The 24,073-nt window shown below is 45.6% G+C and overlaps 1 protein-coding gene across 1 annotated transcript in view; it reads left to right on the top strand.

Annotated features, from left to right (window-relative positions):
* Window positions 1-21,835, top strand: part of LOC122924095 (very-long-chain 3-oxoacyl-CoA reductase-like) — an 81,701-nt gene extending 59,866 nt beyond the window's left edge. Inside the window, exons 8-11 of the mRNA XM_044275019.1 lie at window positions 868-949; window positions 8,612-8,677; window positions 21,463-21,612; window positions 21,697-21,835. Of these exons, the coding sequence (XP_044130954.1) occupies window positions 868-949; window positions 8,612-8,677; window positions 21,463-21,612; window positions 21,697-21,816 (418 nt within the window). The 3' untranslated portion in view covers window positions 21,817-21,835. The remainder of the gene's footprint in view (window positions 1-867; window positions 950-8,611; window positions 8,678-21,462; window positions 21,613-21,696) is intronic.
* Window positions 21,836-24,073: the final 2,238 nt, after the last annotated feature.

Raw genomic sequence — 24,073 nt, 5'->3', positions numbered from 1 at the left:
ATAAGAGGAGGTAAAAGAGGAGAGGACTATAACTCCCAGCATATCCAGGGTGTTGTAATATACCCTGATATTACATAATAGTGGCTTGGACATGCTGGGACTTGTAGTCCTCTTCTCATACCTACTTTTGTAATGTACTATATATTACATAACAGGAAGTATAAGAGGAGAGGACTACAGCTCCCAGCATTTCCCTGGCACTTACATTGAATCCATCCTTCTTCACTTCTTCCCATGCATCACTGGTCTTCTTCTTCATTACTTTTCTGCACTGCTGAGCTCCGCCTCCTGCACATGACATCATTGCAGGTCCTACAGTTCCAGTAGAAGGCGCTGCTGGTGCCCGGAGCTGTCAGCACCTAGGGTAATGATTTCTCTTATATGTGAGAGAGGGGACCTTACACTGCATTGTAAAGTGTATCTGTTCAGATGTCCCCCACGGACATTCAGCTGAACAGCAGCACTGAAGCAGGGGGCCCCTTAGATGATGGGGGCCCTGGGCAATTGCCCAGTTTGTCCCCCTCCTAACTCCAGCCATGTCCATATTGCCTCCTTTGCTGGCTTGGTTCATTTTTCATCGCATTATACACTGCTTGTATCCAGGGGTTATGACCACCCTGCAATCCAGCAGTGGTCATGCTTGCATACTATAAGAAAAAGCCTTTTCCTATAGCGTGCAAGCACGGCCACCACTGCTGGAATGCAGGGTGGTCATAACCCCCTTGTTATGAGCAGTGTATAATGCACCATCTTCATCAATGTCCCCGGACCTCACGTAACTGCCAACATACAAGCCTGGGAGGATATATAGACATAATTGTGAAGCTGATGAGAGACTGACTGACATTGACCTCTCTTTCTTCATAGGAAAAAAGGCCTGATCATAAACATCTCCTCCGCTGCCGGGGCCCGTACCTACCCATCATTAACAATGTATTGCGCTACTAAGGTACCTATAGGATCTCATATAAAACATCTTCACGAACTATTAGAATGGTTGTTCACCAATCATACTTACTGTAGATGGTACCATATCTACGACATCTCAGTGACTGTAAATCACAGGGGCACAGGCACCGCATGTGCTGCCATATGGTGACTTCACGAGAATACCTCCGTGATATGGCATCTGATGGCACATGGCATATGTTTCTGTATGAAATCAGAGTCATTTGAAGGCACATTATGGTGCCATAGATTTCTATAGGGGCGGTATTATGGATTCCTAGAACATGGATTCATAATTCAGCTGTAGGCAGAAGGCTTTAGTGATAATCAGCTTTGCTATTATCATAATTATAATGATCATCAATATAACCCCCAACATAATCATTACAATAATCATCACTATAACCACCATCATCACTACCATCAGAATAATATACATAATCTTTATTACTATAATCCCCAACATTCCTCTCTTCATCATCAACATGACTATGATTACTATAATCACCAAAGTCACTACCGTCATCAGTATAATCCCCAACATCACTATCACCATAATATAATCATCACTATCAATATGCTATATGTCATGTTGGGTAGGGAATTGTACAGCCCTGTAGCCCACACCACTATTCCTACCTACTTGGACGATTGGCACTAAATGATGGTCCCCAACTAGTCGACGGTCCCTACCCTGACTAAATGCACGGGACCTTACGAAGAGGAGAGGGGGAGACAGACTGACCAGGTAAGGCACAGACAGACACAACTGAACAAGTGAAGAGTCAACAATGAAGCAAGGTCAAAACCAGGAGGTAATGTCAAAGGATAAATCAGTATTCAGAAGCAAGGTCTCAAAACTAGCAGAGGGTCAGTAATCCAGGAATTCCGAGAACCAGTATAACAAGTGTGGTGATGTGCACAGTATAAGTGCTGGGAGGTGTGTATATCCCACCCAGATACCTCAGCTGGGTGAGATAACTGAAATCCAGAAAGCTGCAGTGGTTTCAGCAAAGTGTAGTTGTTGTGGGCTGGATTTCATGTGGACTGGGGTGATAGGTTTGGTAGTGGGATCTGCCAGTCCACACCCTTCCACTACATGCATTGTCTTTTGCCGGAGATGATCACAGATGAGGCCTGCTGCTGTAGTCAAGGAGGCATTTAACAACCCTCTGTGTATGACTTGGAGAGAGAAAGGCTTAGGAAGTCTGAGAGCGGGGAGCCGGCTTTGTAAAGGCTGAAGTTTGGGGGGCCCAGCGACGCCTACGGAAAGAGGGTTGCACGGTCAGAGTCAGGAGGACTTCTTGACCATCTCCCCCCCAAGGGTGCTGGTGTGGTCACAGCCTGGAGGCTGCTGGACTGTATATGGCTGAGGAAGCCGGATCTAATCCGGTGTCTGAACGGAGCTCTATAGGTGAGGTAGAGACAACATGTGTATAAGGTAGAGCCCAGACGGGCATGGGTTTATTTTCGATGTTTATGTGTGTGATGGTGCTGAAGTGCCAAAGTAAAGCACTATTTGGACTTGAACCCTGTTGTCAGACGAGAAGTCTGATTGCGACCCCCTGAGAGAGATCGATCCCTTACACAAGGTTTGCGAGGCAGGAGGATGAATCACAGGCATCTGTTGCCACGAGCTGCCTGTTTAAATCTCCCACTGACGGGAAGCAAGTGACGCTGACACCGAGCCCGATTGGCCTGGTGTCCCAGATACGTCAACCAGATCGACTGTCAGAGGGGCTGTTTGCCACAGCAACAGAATGACCCCAGCTGTGCCGCAACAGACAGGCTGGGCTCACCGTCGGAGCATGGACAGGCAAGTACATGGCAGTACCCCGCCTTCTACGAGGGATCACTGGACCCTTAACCAAAGGAACAGGATTATCAGGATGAGTTCCATGAAACGTTTTGATCAGCTTATTAGCATGCATAACCTTTTCAATGGACCAGGTACTGTACAGTGCCTCGCACCTTCCTGGAGTCTAATATTTTAGAGACCTTATACTTCAGCTCCCCTTGTACTTCAACAGGAGAAGGAGGTTTCCGAGGAGGTATTAAAGAAGTGACATATTTCTTGGGTAAAGACCTATGAAAAACATTCAGAATTTTATATGAATATGGTAACCTAAAATGAGATTGAAGGACGAAGCTCACCAGCAGGACGTGTACTGGGGTTTTTTGAACAAGCACAAATCTCACAAGCACATGTGTATGAAGAAATGTCTCCCGCCAAAGCAGACCACCAGTTATACCTAGATACACGTCTTTTTGTGCTAGAAATCCCTGGGTGCCAACTTAACACCGAATCTCGAAGCTTGCCCAGGAGGCATAGATGGAACTGGCTCTGGAAAATTATTTACCTTTAGGTAGGTTCTGTTTTTGATCTCAGATGACAAATCAGAGAAGATAGTGGAAATGAGAATGCCCTCAAGGCAGGATTGATTCTGGATTGGAATCCGGGGAATGACCGGCACAGAAACTCCTAGACAAGGCACTATCCATAATATTTTTTGAATCAAGCCTAAATGTAATGAAAAATAGAGCCCACCGAGCTGGTCTAGGATTCCGACATTTTGCCGATTGTAAAAACGTTAAATTCTTGTGATCAGTAAGGACCTTGATGTTGAGCTCCCTCCAGAAAGTGATGCTATTCTTCAAAGGCCCACTTAATGGCAAGGAGCCTCTGTCACCAATGTCCTCATTTCTTTCAGTCGGAGAAACCTACGAGATAAAAAAGCACATAATCTAAGGGTACTTTCACACCTGCGGCAGAGGATTCCGGCAGGCAGTTCATGATCCGTATGGCAAATGCATTGAAATGCCGGATCCGTCTCTTCGGTGTCATCCGGAAAAACGGATCCGGCATTTATTTTGCTTCGCACTTTTTGCGGTCTGAGCATGCGCAGACCGCAATGCCGGATCCGTTTTGCTGGAACACTTGGGGCCGGATCTGGCATTAATGCATTTCATTAATGCCGGCAAGTGTTCCGGAATTTTGGACGGAGATGAAGCAGTAGCATGCTGCGGTATTATCTCCGTCCTGAAAAGTCAAAAAGACTGAACTGAAGACATCCTGATGCATCCTGAACGGATTACTCTCCATTCAGAATGCATGCGGATAAAACTGGTCAGTTCTTTTCCGGTATTGAGCCCCTGGGATGGAACTCAATGCTGGAAAAGAATAAGGCTAGTGTGAAAGTACCCTAACGCTGGGTTCACACCTGAGCGTTCGCGACGGAGCTCTCTGTATGCGCGATTGTACGGGCGTTTGCAATCGCGCATACAGAGACAAGCGAACGCCCATTGTCGCGTGTTCCTGCTAAAGTCTATGTACGGGAACGCGCGACAAGACGCCCCAAAGAAGCTCATGTACTTCTTGGGGCGTCGGGCGTTTTACAGCGCGATCGTACGCGCTGTAAAACGCTCAGGTGAGAACCATTCCCATAGGGAATCATTGGTTCTTGCCTGTTGAGCGTTTTACAGCGCGTAGGAACGCGCTGTAAAACGCTCAGGTCTGAACCCAGCCTAAGAGGAGTATGTGAACATGTTCCCTGGAACAACACCGCTCCCACACTCACCTCAGAGGCTTCAACCTCAACCACAGATGGATTAGATTGCTCTGGCTGGATCACAACAGGGGCTTTCAGAAAATGTTTTTTAAATAAATCAAAGGCTGCAATTGCTTCTGGTGGCCAATGAAGTAGATCTGCCCCATTCTTAGTCATGTCAGTGGGAGGCATGAACAAAAAGGCACGACCAGATATTAAAAATGCTGTCTTCTGCTCACCACCTACTTAAAACGAATGAGATGATGAGCAACCCTGAGGTCAAGCTTAATAAACCATTGTGCCCCCAGAACAGGGCCGATGTCCCCAGAACAGGGTCGATGTCCCCAGAACAGGGCCGATGCCCCCAGAACAGGGCCCATTCTAGCTTTTCTGCTGCCCGAGGCAAAAAATTGATTGGCGCACCCATCCCATTAAAAATCAAAGGTAGGAAAGGATAATAGCCAACTGTTTCTAGATCGTAAGACTAGTAGCTCACAAAGGCTAATAGTAATAAACTGCTCGCACACATAAATATATACCAGCACATTTTTCTACGGGTCCAACTTAATGGACGCACTCATACACGCACTTACCACATACATAGACACACTCATACACTCTCACCACATACATGGACACACTCATACACTCTCACCACATACATGGACACACTCATACACTCTCACCACATACATGGACACACTCATACACTCTCACCACATACATGGACACACTCATACACTCTCACCACATACATGGACACACTCATACACTCTCACCACATACATAGACACACTCATACACTCTCACCACATACATGGACACACTCATACACTCTCACCACATACATGGACACACTCATACACTCTCACCACATACATAGACACACTCATACACTCTCACCACATACATGGACACACTCATACACTCTCACCACATACATGGACACACTCATACACTCTCACCACATACATGGACACACTCATACACTCTCACCACATACATGGACACACTCATACACTCTCACCACATACATGGACACACTCATACACTCTCACCACATACATAGACACACTCATACACTCTCACCACATACATGGACACACTCATACACTCTCACCACATACATGGACACACTCATACACTCTCACCACATACATAGACACACTCATACACTCTCACCACATACATGGACACACTCATACACTCTCACCACATACATGGACACACTCATACACTCTCACCACATACATGGACACACTCATACACTCTCACCACATACATAGACACACTCATACACTCTCACCACATACATGGACACACTCATACACTCTCACCACATACATGGACACACTCATACACTCTCACCACATACATAGACACACTCATACACTCTCACCACATACATGGACACACTCATACACTCTCACCACATACATGGACGCACTTATACACGCACTTACCACATACATGGACGCACTTATACACGCACTTACCACATACATGGACACACTCATACACGCACTCTCCACATACATGGACACACTCATACACGCACTTACCACATACATGGACTCACTCATACACGCACTTACCACATACATGGACACACTCATACACGCACTTACCACATACATGGACTCACTCATACACGCACTTACCACATACATGGACACACTCATACACGCACATACCACATACATGGACACACTCATACACGCACTCACCACATACATGGACGCACTCATACACTCACTTACCACATACATGGACACACTCATACACTCTCACCACATACATGGACACACTCATACACGCACTTACCACATACATGGACACACTCATACACGCACTCACCAGATACATGGACACACTCATACACGCACTCTCCACATACATGGACACACTCATACACGCACTCACCACATACATGGACGCACTTATACACGCACTTACCACATACATGGACGCACTCATACACGCACTTACCACATACATGGACGCACTCATACACGCACTTACCACATACATGGACACACTCATACATGCACTTACCACAAACATGGACACACTCATACACGCACATACCACATACATGGACTCACTCATACACGCACTTACCACATACATGGACACACTCATACACGCACTTACCACAAACATGGACACACTCATACACGCATATACCACATACATGGACTCACTCATACACGCACTTACCACATACATGGACACACTCATACACGCACTTACCACATACATGGACTCACTCATACACGCACATACCACATACATGGACTCACTCATACACGCACTTACCACATACATGGACTCACTTATACACATGCTCACCAGATACATGGAAACACTGGTACACATGCTCACCACATATATGAATGCACTCACCACATACATGGACATACACACATATAAATATATATATACTCATGAACATAGTTATACACCTATTTCTACACACAAACACTTACCTTTCCTTGAGACAGCTGATGTCTGGTCCTCACAGGCAGCCTGGAGAAGTAGGTGCCATCACCCCCTGTGCCATCCAGGGACAGCAGTGGAGGGGTTAATCAGTAACCTACTGTAGGGGGTCAGAGAACAGGACGGGGGCAGGAGCAGCCGGCCTGCTCTACACTAGCTTCCTGTTGGTGGGTGGGGCTTGATCCTATGACGTTCTGCTATTGGCTGGCAGCAAATGTCATAGTAAGCTGCCAGCCAATAGAAAACAAAAAGTAATACTGGCAAGTGTTGTGCCAGTACTGTGGATCCCAGAGTGAGAGCGCTGCCAGCACTGCGGATCCCAGAGTGAGAGCGCTGCCAGCACTGCGGATCCCAGAGTGAGAGCGCTGCCAGCACTGCGGATCCCAGAGTGAGAGCGCTGCCAGCACTGCGGATCCCAGAGTGAGAGCGCTGCCAGCACTGCGGATCCCAGAGTGAGAGCGCTGCCAGCACTGCGGATCCCAGAGTGAGAGCGCTGCCAGCACTGCGGATCCCAGAGTGAGAGCGCTGCCAGCACTGCGGATCCCAGAGTGAGAGCGCTGCCAGCACTGCGGATCCCAGAGTGAGAGCGCTGCCGGCACTGCGGATCCCAGAGTGAGAGCGCTGCCGGCACTGCGGATCCCAGAGTGAGAGCGCTGCCGGCACTGCGGATCCCAGAGTGAGAGCGCTGCCGGCACTGCGGATCCCAGAGTGAGAGCGCTGCCGGCACTGCGGATCCCAGAGTGAGAGCGCTGCCGGCACTGCGGATCCCAGAGTGAGAGCGCTGCCGGCACTGCGGATCCCAGAGTGAGAGCGCTGCCGGCACTGCGGATCCCAGAGTGAGAGCGCTGCCGGCACTGCGGATCCCAGAGTGAGAGCGCTGCCAGCACTGCGGATCCCAGAGTGAGAGCGCTGCCTGCACTGCGGATCCCAGAGTGAGAGCGCTGCCAGCACTGCGGATCCCAGAGTGAGAGCGCTGCCAGCACTGCGGATCCCAGAGTGAGAGCGCTGCCAGCACTGCGGATCCCAGAGTGAGAGCGCTGCCAGCACTGCGGATCCCAGAGTGAGAGCGCTGCCAGCACTGCGGATCCCAGAGTGAGAGCGCTGCCAGCACAGCGGATCCCAGAGTGAGAGCGCTGCCAACACTGCGGATCCCAGAGTGAGAGCGCTGCCAACACTGCGGATCCCAGAGTGAGAGCGCTGCCAACACTGCGGATCCCAGAGTGAGAGCGCTGCCGGCACTGCGGATCCCAGAGTGAGAGCGCTGCCGGCACTGCGGATCCCAGAGTGAGAGCGCTGCCGGCACTGCGGATCCCAGAGTGAGAGCGCTGCCGGCACTGCGGATCCCAGAGTGAGCGCGCTGCCGGCACTGCAGATGCCAGAGTGAGAGCGCTGCCAGCACTGCGGATCCCAGAGTGAGAGCGCTGCCAGCACTGCGGATGCCAGAGTGAGAGCGCTGCCAGCACTGCGGATCCCAGAGTGAGAGCGCTGCCAGCACTGCGGATGCCAGAGTGAGAGCAGCCATAGGAGGAGGAGACTCTATCTGTTACCGGTTGTCGATAGAACCTGTGTGATGTTATCACTCTCATCATCTCACCACCACGTTGTCTCTTTTTTAGGCTTTCATGGACTTTTTCTCCCGCTCCCTCTACTACGAGTACAGATCTGATGGGATTACAGTTCAGGTACCAGTATTACCTACACAACACTGCCCACAGTATTATGTCCACCTGTTTTCTCATGGCTTGAATGGCATGAAGAAAAAACTACTATAAGACATGACATCACGTAACAGAAACATTGTAAAAACAGCTCTGGATGTGACTGGAGTAAAAGGCCTGACATAACAATAGTCCCCTCTAATGATACAGTAGCCCAACTCATATTCCAAAGGAAACTTAGTCCTCACTAGTGATGGACGAACATCGGCCGGGACAGTTCGCGAATGCTCGTTCGCGATCAAATGTTCGCAAACCGCATGTTCGCGGCAGGCAGCATTGACTTTAATGGCAGGCGAACCTGTAAAACCTTCAGGTCATCGGATCATTGGCAAAAATTCCCACAAAAAATACAAACCGGATTCCCAAAAAGTTGGGACACTAAACAAATTGTGAATAAAAACTGAATGCAATGATGTGGAGATGGCAAATGGCAATATTTTATTTGTAATAGAACGTAGATGACGGATCAAACGTTTAATCCGAGTAAATGTATCATTTTAAAGGAAAAATATGTTGATTCAAATTTTCACGGTGTCAACAAATCCCCAAAAAGTTGGGACAAGTAGCAATAAGAGGCTGGAAAAAGTAAATTTGAGCATAACGAAGAGCTGGAAGACCAATTAACACTAATTGGGTCAATTGGCAACATGATTGGGTATAAAAAGAGCTTCTCAGAGCGGCAGGGTCTCTCAGAAGCCAAGATGGGTAGAGGATCACCAATTCCCACAATGTTGCGCAGAAAGATAGTGGAGCAACATCAGAAAGGTGTTACCCAGCGAAAAATTGCAAAGACTTTGCATCTATCATTATCAACTGTGCATAACATCATCCGAAGATTCAGAGAATCTGGAACAATCTCTGTGCGTAAGGGTCAAGGCCGTAAAAGCATACTGGATGCCCGTGATCTCCGGGCCCCTAAACGACACTGCACCACAAACAGGAATGCTACTGTAAAGGAAATCACAGAATGGGCTCAGGAATACTTCCAGAAACCATTGTCAGTGAACACAATCCACCGTGCCATCCGCCGTTGCCAGCTGAAACTCTACGGGGCAAAGAAGAAGCCATTTCTAAGCAAGATCCACAAGCTCAGGTGTTTTCACTGGGCCAGGGATCATTTAAAATGGAGTGTGGCAAAATGGAAGACTGTTCTGTGGTCAGACGAGTCACGATTCGAAGTTCTTTTTGGAAATCTGGGATTCAGGTTCTAGAACAACATCTGCTCCCATCCAGACGTCATCTCTTTCAGGGAAGACCCTGCATTTTTCAACAAGATAATGCCAGACCACATTCTGCATCAATCACAACATCATGGCTGCGTAGGAGAAGGATCCGGGTACTGAAATGGCCGGTCTGCAGTCCAGATCTTTCACCTATAGAGAACATTTGGAGCATCATAAAGAGGAAGGTGCAACAAAGAAGGCCCAAGACGATTGAACAGTTAGAGGCCTGTATTAGACAAGAATGGGAGAGCATTCCTATTTCTAAACTTGAGAAACTGGTCTCCTCGGTCCCCAGACGTCTGTTGAGTGTTGTAAGAAGAAGGGGAGATGCCACACAGTGGTGAAAATGGCCTTGTCCCAACTTTTTGGGGATTTGTTGACACCATGAAATTCTGATTCAACATATTTTTCCCTTAAAATTGTACATTTTCTCAGTTTAAACTTTTATTCCGTGATTTATGTTCTATTCTGAATAAAATGTTCGAAGTTGGCACCTCGACATCATTGCATTCAGTTTTTATTCACGATTTGTATAGTGTCCCAACTTTTTTGGAATCCGGTTTGTATGTAATTTTGATCAGGGGCCATTTTTATGCATCTTAAAAGGAAACTCTCAAAAATGTGCCCGGCTGGAGCCTAGATAAATGTTATTTTATGCCACTGGAGTACAGGCCCCAAAAATTTGGCATACACCTGACAATCCATTCTATCAAGATTTTATGGAAACAGGTATATAGAACCCTTTAATGAGTATTTGCTGGAAGCTGGTATATCAAACTCCTTAATTATATTTGGTGGACACTGGTATATCAATCCCCTCTATCAGTATTTTGTGGAAACAGGTATATAGAGCCCATTAATGAGTATTTGTTGGAAGCCGGTGTCACGGAAGGTATGTAAGCAGGGAAATAACGAAACACAGGGAAAACAAGCAGAATAGACTGGGCCCAAAAGCTAGGGAAAAGGGGTCGCCTCCTAGCGATCCCTGAAGCTTTCCCTTTACTACTGTGCACATGTGCATACCCTTATGGTGGATATGCACATGCAATCGTGCCTACGTCTATATACCCTGGGAAAACCCTGAGCAGTAGGGAACAGGGAAGAGGCGACCTGCTTCCTCAAACAGGAGGAGGCAAGCGTCTCCCTAGAGGCCTAGACAAAAGACAGCAAGGGAAGAAACAGAGAGGACTTATCTTGAGCTGAGGTGGAGCAGACAATCCACAACACATCCAAAGCCCACAGGAATGAACTATAACCCGCACAGGCCACTGGGAGAAGGAGGAATAAATAGATTTGCTAACAATCAACCCAGTACACCTGAGGGAAGTTGGATCCAGCTCAAACCCAAACAAAGAGATGAGTCAAACATGTGTAGCCAGCCTGGCAGATCGCCACACATTCACAGGGCAAGGTGTGACAGTAACCCCCCCTTCTACGGGTGACCTCCGGACACCCCGGACCAACTTTCTCTGGGTGTGCCCTGTGAAAGGCCCTCACCAGGCAGCTAGCACTAACATCAGAAGCCGGAATCCACATTCTTTCCTCGGGACCGTGTCCCTTCCAGTGCACTAGGTACTCGCGAGTCGAGAATCCTAGAGATTTCAAACTCTAAATTGCCATCCACCAGGACAGGATGAGGTGGCAATGAAGATGGTTCCACAGGTTCCACATATTTCTTCAGTAAGGACCTGTGATACACATTATGGATTGTCCAGGTCTGCGGAAGATCCAGACGAAACGCCACAGGGTTGACCACAGCAGAGATTTTGTAAGGGCCAATAAATCTTGGACCCAGTTTCCAAGATGGTAGCTTGAGCTTAATGTTTTTAGTGGACAACCACACCGAATCACCCACACACAGGTCCGGACCAGTCATACATATCCTGTCAATCATCCGTTTATATCTTTCACCCATCTTTTCCAAATTAACTTGGATCTTCCGCCAGATAGATGACAAGGCGGAAGAGAATCTCTCCTCTTCTGGCATTCCAGAAGATCCTGTCCCAGAAAAAGTACCCAAACTGTGGGTGAAAACCATATGCGCCAATCAATGGCGACTTATTAGTGGACTCCTTTCTACGGTTATTCGAGGCAAATTCGGCTAGAGACAAGAACAAGGACCAGTCATCCTGGTTCTCGGCAACAAAACTCCTCAAATAGGTCTCCAGGTTTTGGTTAGTGCGCTCTGTCTGACTATTCGACTGGGGATGAAAAGCCGAAGAGAAAGACAGTTGAATTCCCAGATGAGAGCAAAACGTCCTCCCCAAAACCTGGAAACAAATTGCGTCCCCCTATCAGACACCACATCAGAGGGAATGCCATGTAGTTTTACAATGTTATCGATAAAAACCTGAGCAAGAGTTTTGGCATTGGGCAAGCTAGGTAACAGTACAAAGTGGGCCATTTTACTGAAGCGGTCCGCTTACCACCAAAATCACAGTTTTCCCAGAGGAACTCGGTAAATCGGTAATAAAGTCCATGGACAAAGGACGAGACGGGATGGACAAAGGAAGAAGGGATCCTGAAGGCCTTCTGTGAGCTACCTTCGCCCATGCACAGGTCTCACAAGCTGCCACATAACCCTCCACACCCTTGCGCAACTCTGGCCACCAGAATCTCCGGGAAATAAGATCTATGGTGGATTTGCTTCCAGGATGTCCCGCAAGGACCGTATCATGATGTTCCTTGAACACCTTGTATCGCAGTTCAGCAGGAACAAACAACTTGCCTGGAGGACAGGAATCAGGAGCCTCCTCCTGGGCCCCCAACACCTCCATCTCCAACTCGGGGTACAGAGCAGAAACCACCACCCCATCAGCCAAAATCAGAGCGGGATCCGTCCGAATCACTCCCCCCAGGAAAACTTTGTGACAACGCATCTGCCTTGACGTTTTTAACCCCAGGGCAAAAGGTGACCACAAAATTGAAACTAGTAAAAAACAGTGACCACCTAGCCTGTCTAGGATTCAGGCGCTTAGCAGACTGCAGGTAAGCCAAATTCTTGTGATCAGTATATACCGTAATAGGATAAGTAGCCCCTTCCAACCAGTGACGCCATTCTTCAAAGGCCAATTTAAGGGCAAGTAATTATCTATCTCCTACATCATAATTTCTTTCAGCGGCGGAGAGTTTTTTGGAGAAAAAAGCACACGGATGCCTTTTTCTAGGGGATGGACCCTGCGACAGAACTGCTCCGAGCCCCAATTCTGATGCATCAACCTTCACGATGAACGGTTGAGACACATCAGGTTGCATCAGAATGGGAGCAGACGCAAAACATTTCTTAATAGCAGAAAAGGCCTGTAATGCCTCATCTGACCAGACAGAGAGGTCGGAGCCTTTTTCAGTCAAATCTGTCAAAGGTTTTACAATGGTGGATTAATTTAAGATGAATTTTCTGTAGTAATTGGTAAAACCCAAAAACCGCATCAGAGCTTTCTGATTCTCAGGCCGGTCCCATTCTAGTACTGCCTGGACCTTTTCGGGGTCCATACGAAAACTAGAGTTAGAAAGCAAGTATCCCAAAAACGGTAGCTCCTGGACAGCAAATACACATTTTTCCAATTTTGCATACAATTTATTCTCCCGAAAGATCAACAACACCTGTCTCATGTGATCCTGATCGGTCTCCAAATCGGGTGAGTAAATTAGTATGTCATCAAGATAAATAGCAACAAACCTTCCCACTCAATGATGGAAAATATCATTGACAAATCGCTGAAGGACCGCTGGCGCATTAGTTAAACCAAAGGGCATGACAAGATTCTCGAAATGACCTTCTGGTGTATTGAAGGCCATTTTCCACTCATCTCCTTCCTTTATTCTGATCAAATTATAGGCTCCTCTTAAATCCAACTTGGAGAACACCTTGGCTCCGACAATTTGATCAAATAGATCAGAAATCAAAGGAAGGGGATACGGATCACGGACTGTAATAAGATTCAATTCCCGGAAATCAAACATGGTCTAAGTGATCCATCTTTCTTTTTTACGAAAAAGAAGCCGGCGGTCACAGGGGACTTGGATGGCCTAATATGTCCCTTTGCCAAACTCTCGGCAATATACTTCCGCATAGCCTTTCTTTCGGGTTGGGAAAGGTTGTATAGCCGAGATTTTGGCAGTTTAGCTCCAGGGAGGAGATTGACCGGACAATCATATTCTCGATGGGGGGCAGCTCCTAAGTTCCACCCTCCGAGTATATGTCCGCAAAATTGCAGAGAAACTGAGGTAGGATCGTAGTTGACACTGCTGAGATAGAAGCACAGAGACAGTTGTCAGTACAAAATTCACTCTAGCTACTGATTTGTCTTGTTTGCCAGTCAATAGTAGGGTTATGCTTAACCAACCATGGTAAACCTGGAACCATCGGAGCAGGCAAGCCCCTCATAACAAAACAAGGAATGGACTCAACATGTGAATCACACACCCTTAACTGAATGTCATGAATGATATGAGTAAGACTCTTTTGTGAGAGAGGGGAGGAATCAATAGAAAACACTGGTTTTACCTTTTCTAATGTGCTAGTTCTAAAACCAAAATTTTGAAAAAAATGAAAGTCAATAAGGTTTACCCCCACACGCTGTCAACAAATACCTCAAAATCAAAATTTCCGGAGTTTAGTGCCACCATGGCAGGCAGGAGAAAACGGGTATTGCAGCGAGAATGCATATTAGCTTGCTCAGACTCCCCATTCACACAACCAAGTGTCAGGGAGGTTTTTTTCTTTCTCTTTATGTGAATACCTCCGTAGTTTTCTATTACCGTTTAGAGATTTAACAAAAGGACATGCATAAACAAAATGACCTTTTTTACCACAGTAGTAACATAGCTTATTCAACTTCCTAAAATCCCTATCACCTGAGCAAAAGGAAACCTGGCCCAACTGCATAGACTCCTCTCCTGCCCCAGATTCAAAAGTCATATTACCCCGGGGACTAGGTGGAACAGATCCACTTACAGACGGGACCCCCCACTCGAGAGGAATCTTATACCTTTCTTTAAGACGTCTATCAAGCCGCACTGCCAAAGACATGGCCGTCTCCAATGAATCGGGATAATCATGAAAAGCAAGGGCATCTTTCCACCTCTCAGATAGCCCCTGACAAAACTGACTCCGGAGTGCAGGATCATTCCATCCTGAGTCAGTTGTCCATCTTCTAAATTCTGCACAATACGACTCCGCAGTACGTTCTACCTGTAACAAACTGCGCAGCTTCGATTCAGCCATAGAGACGCGGTCTGGGTCATCATAAATCAAGCCCAAGGCTCTAAAATCTAAAATTAATCCACTGACTGGAGGGATGGTGAACCGGTCGGCAGAGAAAAAGGCCAGGACTGCACGTCCCCTTTGAGCAGAGATATAATGATCCCCACTCTCGTCACCAGATGACATCGGCCGCAGACGAAAATACAACCTGCAGGACTCCCTGAACCATATAAAGTCATCATCACTCCCTGAGAACCTATCAGGGAGAGCTACTTTAGGCTATAAGCAGACCTGATTTCCTCCAACAGCGCCAAACACCAGAGCATTCTGACCCCGTGCAACAGAACTGCGGAGATCAGCAACCTCCAGCAATAATCCCTGCATGCGATCAACCAAGGCATCCATAGCCTCCAGGGATATGACATTTTTTATGGCGGGTTATAATGTCACGGAAGGTATGTAAGCAGGGAAATAACCAAACACAGGGAAAACAAACAGAACAATAGGCTAGGCCCAAAAGCTAGGGAAAAGGGGTCACCTCCTAGCGATCCCTGAAACTTTCCCTATACTGCTGTGCACATGTGCATACCCTTATGGTGGATATGCACATGCCCTTGTGCCTACGTCTATATACCCTGGGAAAACCCTGAGCAGTAGGGAACAGGGAAGAGGCGACCTGCTTCCTCAAACAGGAGGAGGCAAGCGTCTCCCTAGAGGCCTAGACAAACGACAACAAGGGAAGAAACAGAGAGGACTTATCTTGAGCTGAGCTGGAGCAGACAATCCACAACACATCCAAAGCCCACAGGAATTAACTTTAACCCGCACAGGCCACTGGGAGAAGGAGGAATAAATAGCCTCACTAACAATCAACCCAGTACACCTGAGTGAAGGTGGATCTAGCTCAAACCCAAACCAAAACAAAGAGACGAGTCAAATATGTGCAGCCAGCCTGGCAGATCTCCACACATTCACAGGGCAAGGCGTGACAGCTGGGATATCAAACCCCTTAATCAATATTTGGTGGAAGCCGGTGTATCGCAGGCCTCAATCTATATTTGATGGAAGCTGGTATACGGATGGAGTAGAGTTAACACTCCTGTTTTCTGCAATTTCTGAGTTGTGTTATCGAATCTAAGCAAACACCTTCAATTGCTTTTCAATGGCTTTAGTCTCAAGATAATGCAATGAGTTAAGAAATTTGAGTTAAGAGCTGGAGTGCTAACCATGCCTTTATCTGCATTAATCCCCACTATCAGTATTTTGTGGAAACAGGTATATAGAACTATAGCCAGTAAGCCTGACATCAATAGTGGGGAAATTAATGGAAACCATACTTAAGGAGAGGATTGTGGAACATCTAAAATCCCATGGATTGAAAGATGAAACACAGCATGGGTTTACTTCAGGGAGATCATGTGAAACTAATCTTATAGATTTTTTTGATTGGGTGACTAAAATAATAGATGGCGGAGGAGCAGTAGACATCGCTTATCTAGACATTTGATACTGTCCCACATAGAAGGCTTATCAATAAATTGCAGTCTTTGAGCTTGGACGCCCATATTGTTGAATGGATTAGGCAGTGGCTGAGGGACAGGCAACAGAGGGTTGTAGTCAATGGAGTATAATTAGACCAAGGTCTTGTTACCAGTGGGGTACCTCAGGGATCTGTTCTGGGACCCATATTGTTTAATATCTTTATCAGCGAAATTGCAGAAGGCCTCGATGGTAAGGTGTGTATTTTTGCTGATGACACAAAGATTTGTAACAGGGTTGATGTTCCTGGAGGGATACACCAAATGGAAAAGGACTTAGGAAAACTAGAGGAATGGTCAAAAATCTGGCACCTAAAATGTAATGTTGATAAGTGCAAGATAATGCACCTGGGGCGTAAAAACCCAAGAGCAGAATATAAAATCAGTGATACAGTCCTAGCCTCAGTATCTGACGAAAGGGATTTAGGGGTCATTATTTCAGGAGACTTAAAGGTAGGCAGACAATGTCACAGAGCAGCAGGAAATGCTAGCAGAATGCTTGGGTTTATAGGGAGAGGCATTACCAGTAGACAGAGGGAGGCGCTTATGCCGCTCTACAGAGCACTAGTGAGACCTCATCTGGAGTATTGTGCTCAGTACTGGAGACCATATCTCCAGAAGGATATTGATATTTTGGAGAGAGTTCAGAGAAGAGCTACTAAACTGGTACATGGATTGCAGGATAAAACTTACCAGGAAAGATTAAAGGAACTTAACATGTATAGCTTGGAAGAAAGACGAGACAGAGGGGATATGATAGAAATGTTTAAATATAAACCACAGAAAAAATGCACCAAACGGATATGCCACTGACTATACTGGCTAGTCATAAATGCAGATATTAAAAGCTAAGACTTTTGCCAATATATTCCTGTCAGGAAAATATCGGAGCCCATCATGCACCACGTCACGGTCACTCAGCATGGCAAGGGGTCCTACCACTAAGCTACCTATGGTGTGAACAAGGTCTGAAGGTGATGAGATCCAGCTCACAGCCAAGCTTCCACACAACCGCCTAGCAGGACAACTAATGCAATGTGAACAAAGCAAGACTGTAAGCCACACCCATATCAGACCATGTGATGGAGGTTACCAGGTGCAAAGAGTGTTTGAATGTCAGGTAAAGGCACATACACTACATATAAAACAAGACACAAACACAGAAATATAGTGGCAAATCTGGGGGAGCTGCTCAAACCCCAAACACTGTAGCGTGTTTCTCATTGGGGGAGCAGTCCCACCGCATGTGGACCGCAGCAAACGACTATCCCCAGCAAAAAAATGCATACGGTGGAGGATGTCGGCACGGTCCACATGCACCACAGAGGCCTCCTACACAAAATGGAGCATTGTGCGGATGAAAATATAATCATATAAATCACATAAAAAATGCACCAAACGGATATGCCACTGACTATACTAGCTAGTCATACAAGCAGATATTAAAAGCTGAGACTTTTGCCAATATATTCCTGTCAGGAAAATATCGGAGCCCATCATGCTGCGGTCCACATGCGGTGGGGCTGCTCCCGCAATGAAAAACACGCTACAGTGTTAGGGGTTGAGCAGCTCCCCCAGATTTGCCACTATATTTCTGTGTTTGAGAAACGTTTAAATACATAAAGGGAATCAACAAGGTAAAAGAGGAGAGAATATCTAAAAGAAGAAAAACTGCTACAGGAGGACATAGTTTAAATTAGAGGGGCAAAGGTTTAAAAGTAATTTTAGTAAGTATTACTTTACTGAGAGAGTAGTGGATGCATGGAATAGCCTTCCTGCAGAAGTGGTAGCTGCAAATACAGTGAAGGAGTTTAAGCATGCATGGGATAGGCATAAGGCCATCCTTCATATAAGATAGGGCCAGGGGCTAGTCATAGGATTCAGATATATTGGGCAGACTAGATGGGCCAAATGGTTCTATCTGCCAACACATTCTATGTTTCTATGTTTCTAATGAGTATTTGCTGGAAGCTGGGATTTCAAACCCCTTAATTAATATTTGGTGGAAGCCGGTGTATCGCAGACCTCAATCTATAATTGGTGGAAGCCAGTATGTCAATCTCCTCTATCAGTATTTTGTGGCAACAGGTATATTAAACCCCTTAATGAGTGTTTGCTGGAGGCTGGTATATCAAACCCCTTTATCAGTTTTTTTGGGGGGGCAACAAGTATATCACACCAGTTGCAATTAGTTATTCCAATAGCGTTTGTCCCTCTGTATAGCTGCGGTATCACAGCAGAACTGCACACAACTGCTGCACAATACAACTGCACTATAATATACTTTCTATGTTAGAAAGTGTAATCACACCCCTCAGTATGTCACACTTTTTCGATAGCACACCTATAAGGACTTTTGTGGCCCTATCAGCTAGCATTTGGTGTCTCTAACAGTCTGTCCCTGCTCCACACAGCAACCTGTCCCTATACTAGCAAAATACAGAATGTAAAATGGCGGCCAGATCGGGTTTATTTATAGGGGTAGGGGGTGTGTCCATGTGCTGACATGTTTCAATTGGCTGTCCTGTCCCACATGATGGATGTGTCATGGGTCAAAGTTCTGCACAATGCAAAGAATTTGGCGCTAGCGTACATCACTATATGTACACCTGTTTAGCGATCTGCGAATGAGCAAAGTTCGCCGCAAAACTACCACTGGGCGAACCAGCAAGGCCATATCTAGAAACAGGTATATCGAACCCCTTAATCGTTATTTTGTGGAAGCAGGTATATCGCAAGTCTCAATCAATATTTGGTAGATACAGGTATATTGAAACCCTTAATCAGTATTTTGTGGAAGCAGGTTTATCACAGGCCTCAATCTCAATCAATATTTGGTTGGAGCAGGTATATCGAACCCCTTAATCAGTATTTTGATATATAAAACTCATTTATAAAACTCATTAATAAGTATTTTGTGGAAGCACGTATATTGCAGCCTTAAATCAGTATTTTGTGGAAACAGGTATATCAAACCCCTTAATCTGTATTTTGTGGAAGCAGGTATATTGCAGGCCTCAATCAATATTTGATGGAAACAGGTATATCAAACCCCATAATCAGTATTTTGTGGAAGCAGGTATATCGCAGCCCTCAATCAGTATTTTGTGGAAGCAGGTATATCGCAGGCCTCAATCAATATTTGGTGGAAGCAGGTATATAAAACCCATTAATCAGTATTTTGTGGAAGCACGTATATCGCAGCCCTCAATCAATATTTGGTGGAAACAGGAATATCAAACCCCTTAATCAGTATTTTGAGGAAGCAGGTATATAGCAGGCCACAATCAATATTTAGTAGAAACAGGTATATCGAACCCCTTAATCAGTATTTTGTGGAAGCAGGTATATAGCAGCCTTCAATCAGTATTTTGTGGAAGCAGCTATATCAAATCCCCTTAATCAGTATTTTGTGGAAGCAGGTATATAGCAGCCTTCAATCAGTATTTCGTGGAAGCAGCTATATCAAACCCCTTAATCAGTACTTTGTGGAAGAAGGTATATTGCAGGCCTCAATCATTATTTGTTGGAAATAGATATATCGAACCCCATGATCAGTATTTTGTTGAAGCAGGTATATCACAGCCCTCAATCAGTATTTTGTGGAAGCACATATATCAAGCTTCTTAATCAGTATTTTGTGGAAGCAGGTATATTTCAGGCCTCAATAACTATTTGGTGGAAGCAGGTATATCAAACCCCTTAATCAGTATTTTGTGGAGGCAGTTATATTGGAGCCATCAATCAGTAATTTGTGGAAGCAGGTATATCAAACCCTTAATCAACATTTTGTGAAAGCAGGTATTTCACAGGCCTCAATCAATATTTGGTGGAAGCAGGTATATCGAACCCCTTAATCAGTATTTTGTGGAAGCAGGTATATCGCAGCCCTCAATCAATATTTGGTGGAAACAGGTATATCGAACTCCTTAATTAGTATTTTGTGGAAGCAGGTATATCGCAGCCCTCAATCAATATTTGGTGGAAGCAGGTATATTGAACCCCTTAATCAGTATTTTGTGGAAGCACTTATATCACATCCCTCAATTATTATTTTTGCCACAACTGTTATATCACACTACCCTCTTTATTTGGGGAAACAGGTATTAAACCGGTATTGATCAGTATTTTGTGGAGGAAGTTATATCACACCCCTCAATCAGTTTTTTTTGGGCAACAGGTATATCACACACTTTGAAATTAGTTGTTCCAATAGCATTTGTCCCTCTATATAGCTGTGGTATTGCAGCAGAACCTCGCACAACTGCTGCACTATACAAATGCACTATAATATACTTTCTGTTAGAAAGTATATTATAAGTATATCACACCCCTCAGTATATCACACCTATCGATAGCACACCTATACCAGTCCTTAAAAGGACTTTTGTGGCCCTATTAGCTAGCATTTGGTGTCCCTAACAGCCTGTCCCTGCTCTACAAAGCAACCTATCCCTACACTGGCAAAACACTGAATGTAAAATGGCTGCCGGATCGGGATCTTTTATAGGGTGGGGCTGTGTCCATGTGCTGAAACAGCTCAATTGACTGTTCTGTCCTACCTGATTGATGTGTCATGGGTCAAAGTTCGGCGCAATGCAAAAGAATATGGCACCGGGGACATCGCCATATGTTCGCATGTTCGGCGAATCGCTGACGAGCAAAGTTCGCTGCGAAACGACTGCTGGGCAAACCGCAAGGTCATCTCTAGCCCTCATTATTTACATACTGTGTATAAAAAAAGAAGCTACATAAAGTGACGGTTATCTTCTGTCTCCTCAGTCTATTATGCCGCACTTGGTGTCCACCAACATGAACTACAACATGAAGACCAATATTATGGTAAAGACCAGTGATGACTTTGCCCGGGAAGCTCTAAACACTGTGGGGTACTCCCATCGGAACAATGGCTGCCTCATCCACAGCTTCCAGGTACAACCAACATATGTTTTAAGCTTTTAAATGCCCAGTAGACACCAGGGAGGCCCCATATTTACAACTGTCATTTCATTCCAGGATTACATCCTTGATCAACTGCTGACTGAGACCTTCATGAATTCACAGATCTGTCTGTTCATTGGTGGCTATGCATTGAGATTTCTCTTCAGGATGCTGATGAGGAACAAAAGTCAATAATAAATAATCAGGGAAATTGTATAGTGTACTCTCTCTATATACAGGATAAGATACTGAGCATCACACCTCACATACAGGACAGGAGAAGTGGTACTGTGCAGTGTCCATAAATACAGAATAAGAGCAGATACTGAGAATTACACCCAGTATACAGGACAGGAGAAGTGGTACTGTGCAGTGTCCATATATACAGAATAAGAGCAGACACTGAGGATTACACCCAGTATACAGGACAGGAGAAGTGGTACTGTGCAGCGTCCATATATACAGAATAAGAGCAGATACTGAGGAACTCTTTTTAATTTTATACAAAAATACAAAAACTTTGCCATAAAATTTCCAAACAATATATAAAACAAATATATATACACTTACCCTACTGGCCCAGCTCCATGCATACTATCTCATTCATTCCTGCTGAAAAGAGAAAATAAAACCTAGCCTAATGTAAACATCCGATCCGGCTGAACCCCGACTATATACAAATTTATACAAATGGTTTCTAACAGAAAATAAATGACAACTTGTCACAATAAATAATAACATATTTATTTTTTTTTATATACATATTTTTTTATTTTTTTATTATTATTTTTATTATATTTTTTTTATTTTTTGTATTTTTTGTATTTTTTTTTAAATATTTTTTATATACACACACATATATGAGAAAAACAAACACAAACCTATACTAACCCTACCAATCTATCTATCCCATCACCTTCACCCAGGGCCAACCTCCGCCTCGGCCTCTTGTCCCTCCATGAGGCCAGCCTTTCCTCCACCACCCACACCCAGCCCCTCGCCTTATGTCCTCCTATGTCCGCATAGTCCAGGGCTGGATGCAGGCCTCCCCACACGAAAATAAATAAATAAATATGAACCCCCCCCACCCCATCCCACCCAACCTAACTACACCCCACTTACCCTATCATACAATATATACATCTTATAACAACCATATCTATCTATACAAACCAATATTAAAATCCACCCGAAGGCCCAAATTCAGTCATTTGCAAACCTTTCTTCAAAAACTCACCTTAAATACAAAACAAAAACCTAATGTGAAAGCCTCAGCCCAACACCAGGAAAAGTGCTACTGAGGCTAAGTTACATCAAAGGTGAAGCCTCTCCAGAGGTAAGAGACCCCATCCGTACCCACCTTCTCGCACTCAAGAGAGCGAACCTTCGCCAGGTCACCTAGAATGTTCCTACACACCTCTTCCACAGGGAGGACTTTCTGCTGGGTTGAAACTAAACACCGTGCGTTCCATGTGAAGTACCTGACCACTATGCTAACTACAAAAGCTGTGCATGGGTCCCTTCTTCCCAAACCTTTGAATGCTCCATAAGCCCATTCCGCATAGGAGAGGTTGGCTAGCCTAGGCCAGCCAATGGATGCGCCCACCCGTTTGTATACCTCTGTATTAAAGGGACACTGAAGCAGGAAGTGCTCCATACTTTCCAGTATGTCGCCACACTCCTCCCGGGGACAACCCCTTTCAACAGAGTTCCTATACCTCAAGTTGCCCCTTACATACAGCTTCCCGTGAAAGCAGCGCCAAGCCAAGTCCCAAAACTTCAAGGGGATCCTTGCCGAATTTAACAACTGTAAACCCCTGTCTTGATCCTGGCTTGGGCAATCCTTAAGGGCCAGGGGCTTCTGGAAGTGGGTCAACAAGACCCTCTCGTCAAGGGATCTCCTTGACTGGGTCTTGATTTCCCTCACTCCCAAACCCCACCGGCGGATCACCTTCAGAATCGGGGTGACATAAGCCGGAAGATATTCGTGAGGTGTACGCAAATTCTTCACTTGCCCTCCTGTCTCCCACTCCTGGAAGAAAGGCCGAAACCAACCCCTGCAAGAGACTACCCACGGAGGAGCCCTCTCTTTCCAGAGGTTTGCCAGGTTGATCTTAACAAAGGTGTTCACAAGGAACACCACTGGGTTGACCATACCCAACCCCCCTAATCTCCTCGTACGGTATGTCACCTCTCTCTTGACTAGGTTCAGCCTATTCCCCCATAACAGTTGAAAGAACAGACTGTAAACCCGAGTCCAGAGAGGTTCTGGCAAGACACATACACTGGCCAAATAGATAAGCAAAGGGAGAAGGTAAGTCTTGATCAGGTTCACCCTTTCCCTGAGGGTCAAAGACCAACCCTTCCACTGGTCAACCTTCTGAGCGGCGATCGTGAGCCTGCTGTCCCAATTTTGGGTGGGATAATCCCCATGGCCGAATTGAATGCCTAG

This window comes from Bufo gargarizans, unplaced genomic scaffold, assembly GCF_014858855.1.
Source record: "Bufo gargarizans isolate SCDJY-AF-19 unplaced genomic scaffold, ASM1485885v1 original_scaffold_2225_pilon, whole genome shotgun sequence".
NCBI lineage: Eukaryota > Metazoa > Chordata > Amphibia > Anura > Bufonidae > Bufo > Bufo gargarizans.
The sequence above is the reverse complement of the archived record's forward strand: the minus strand, read 5'-3'. Positions and strand labels throughout refer to the sequence as shown.